Consider the following 2,616-nt stretch of genomic DNA (forward strand, 5'->3'; position numbering starts at 1 on the left):
ATGGTCAACTAATCTTTGACAAAGCAGGAAAGAATGTCCAGTGGAAAAAAGAAAGCCTCTTCAACAAATGGTATTGGGAAAATTGGACAGCCACATGCAGAAAAATGAAACTGGACCATTTCCTTACACTACACACAAAAATACACTCAAAATGGATGAAGGACCTCAATGTGAGAAGGGAATCCATCAAAATCCTTGAAGAGAACACAGGCAGCAATCTCTTTGACCTCAGCTGCAGTAACTTCTTCCTAAGAACATCGCCAAAGGCAAGGGAAACAAGGGCAAAAATGAACTATTGGAACTTCATCAAGATCAAAAGCTTTTGCACAGCAAAGGAAACAGTTAACAAAACCAAAAGACAACTGAGAGAATGGGAGAAGATATTTGCAAATGACATATCAGATAAAGGGCTAGTATCCAAAATCTATAAAGAGCTTACCAAACTCAACACCCAAAGAACAAATAATCCAATCACGAAATGGGCAGAAGACATGAACAGAGGAAGACATCCAGATGGTCAACAGACACATGAAAAAATGCTTCAGATCAATTGGCATCAGGGAAATACAAATCAAAACCACAGTGAGATATCACCTCACACAAGTCAGAATGGCTAAAATTAAGAAGTCAGGAAATGACAGATGCTGGCGAGGATGTGGAGAAAGGGGAACCCTCCTACACTGTTGATGGGAATGCAAGCTGGTGCAACCACTCTGGAAAACAGCATGGAGGTTCCTCAAAAAGTTGAAAATAGAGCTACCCTATGATCCAGCAACTGCACTACTGGGTATTTACCCTAAAGATACAAACGTAGTGATCTGAAGGGGCACATGCACCCAAATGTTTATAGCAGCAATGACCACAATAGCCAAACTATGGAAAGAACCTAGATGTCCATCAACAGACGAATGGATAAAGCAGAGGTGGTATATATATACACAATGGAGTACTATGTAGCTATCAAAAGAAATGAAATGTTGCCATTTGTGATGACGTGGATGGAACTGGAGGGTATTATGCTTAGGAATAAGTCAATCTGAGAAAGACAACTATCATATGATTCCCTGATATGAGGAAGTGGAGATGCAATGTGGGGGGTTTGGAGGGTAGGAAAAGAATAAATGAAACAGATTGGATCGGGAGGGAGACAAACCATAAGAGACTCTTAGTGTTACAAAATAAAGTGAGGGTTGCTGGGGGAAGGGAGGTCAGGAGAGGGTGGTGGGGTTATGGACATTGGGGAAAGTATGTGCTATGGTGAGTGCTGTGAAGTGTGTAAACCTGGTGATTCATAGACCTGTACTGCTGGGGATAAAAATACATTATATGTTTATACGAAAAAAAAAAAGAGGATCAGAAATTTGCTTGTCGAAGTAGGTTTGCAGCTTCAGAGTCATTTTGAAGCAGTGGAAAGGAGAGTTATTTGAAATCAGAAAGTATGTTGTAACACCAGATGAAATGGTTATGGAGAATGGCACATAAAGTGAGTTGAAGTAGATGTTAGATGTTGAATATGTGTGTGTGTGTGTGTGTGTGTGTGTGTGTGTGTGTGTGTGTGAGTGTGTGTGTGTGTGTGTATGTGTGTGTGTTCCATAAGACAAGGCTTGGCACAACTGGGGTATTTCTGTGTTCATCTGTTTCTCTCAGAGGAAATCATGCCTAAGCAAACATGAAATTGCACTATGCTCAAATTCTGTCTTCATATTTCAGTTGTATTGGAACAAAATCATATTATCAAACAAATGGTAAAGTAGAACTCATTGTATATACATATACATAGATAGGTATTGAAATATTTATAAATGCAAATGCACACATTGATTACACACACTTCTAACTTATATGATATTCTCTATCTGCAACCACTGAGAGAACCTTAGAAAGGCAACATCCCAACAGCAATGAGCACACTTAGATCTCAGAATCTAAATACACATCTTCCTCAACTTACACAGGGATTGCATCCCAATAAGCCCATTGTAAATTGAAAATGTTGTAAGTAAAAAAATGCACGCAATACACCCAACTTACTTAGCCTAGCCTACCTTACATGTGCTCAAAATACATTCGTCTACAGTAGGGGACAACCATCTAACACAAAACCTATTTATAATAAAGTGTTGAATATCTCATGTAATTTGTTGAATTCTGTATTGAAAGTGAAAAACAGAATGCCTGCATGGTGACAGAATGGTTGTAGGTGTCCTGGCTGTTCCCCCTCGTGATTGCATGCCTGACCAGGAGCTGTGCTGCCACTACCCAGCATCAGGAGAGTTGATGGTACTGCCCATCACTAGCCCCTGAAAGATCATAGTTCCGAATTCAAAGTATGGTTTCTACTGAATGTGTAGGACTTTTGTGCCATTGTAAAACTGAAGAATTGCAAGTCAAGCTATCATACTTCGGGGACTGTCTGTACCACTCAAAGGAACCAGGACTTGAAGAAAAGGGTGATTCCAAAGCTGGAACAAGGCAAGTACAAGATGCATATGTCAGAAAAGACATAGGAACCAGTCTGAATAGTGTCCCACTGGCCAAATCTGGGACAATTTTGTCATTACGATGAATAATGATTATGATGTAAAGAGTTGAATAAAATTAGAATTCATGAGTTTC

General features: G+C 39.6%; 1 protein-coding gene across 1 annotated transcript in view; it reads left to right on the top strand.

Annotated features, from left to right (window-relative positions):
* LOC111152495 (centromere protein Q) overlaps positions 1 to 2,616 on the top strand; it is a 32,474-nt gene that overhangs the window by 10,801 nt on the left and 19,057 nt on the right. Inside the window, 1 exon segment of the mRNA XM_022510966.1 lies at positions 2,352 to 2,472. Coding sequence (XP_022366674.1) covers positions 2,352 to 2,472 — 121 coding nt within the window.

This window comes from Enhydra lutris, unplaced genomic scaffold (genome assembly GCF_002288905.1).
Source record: "Enhydra lutris kenyoni isolate GAN:26980312 unplaced genomic scaffold, ASM228890v2 scaffoldscaffold28, whole genome shotgun sequence".
Lineage (NCBI taxonomy): Eukaryota > Metazoa > Chordata > Mammalia > Carnivora > Mustelidae > Enhydra > Enhydra lutris.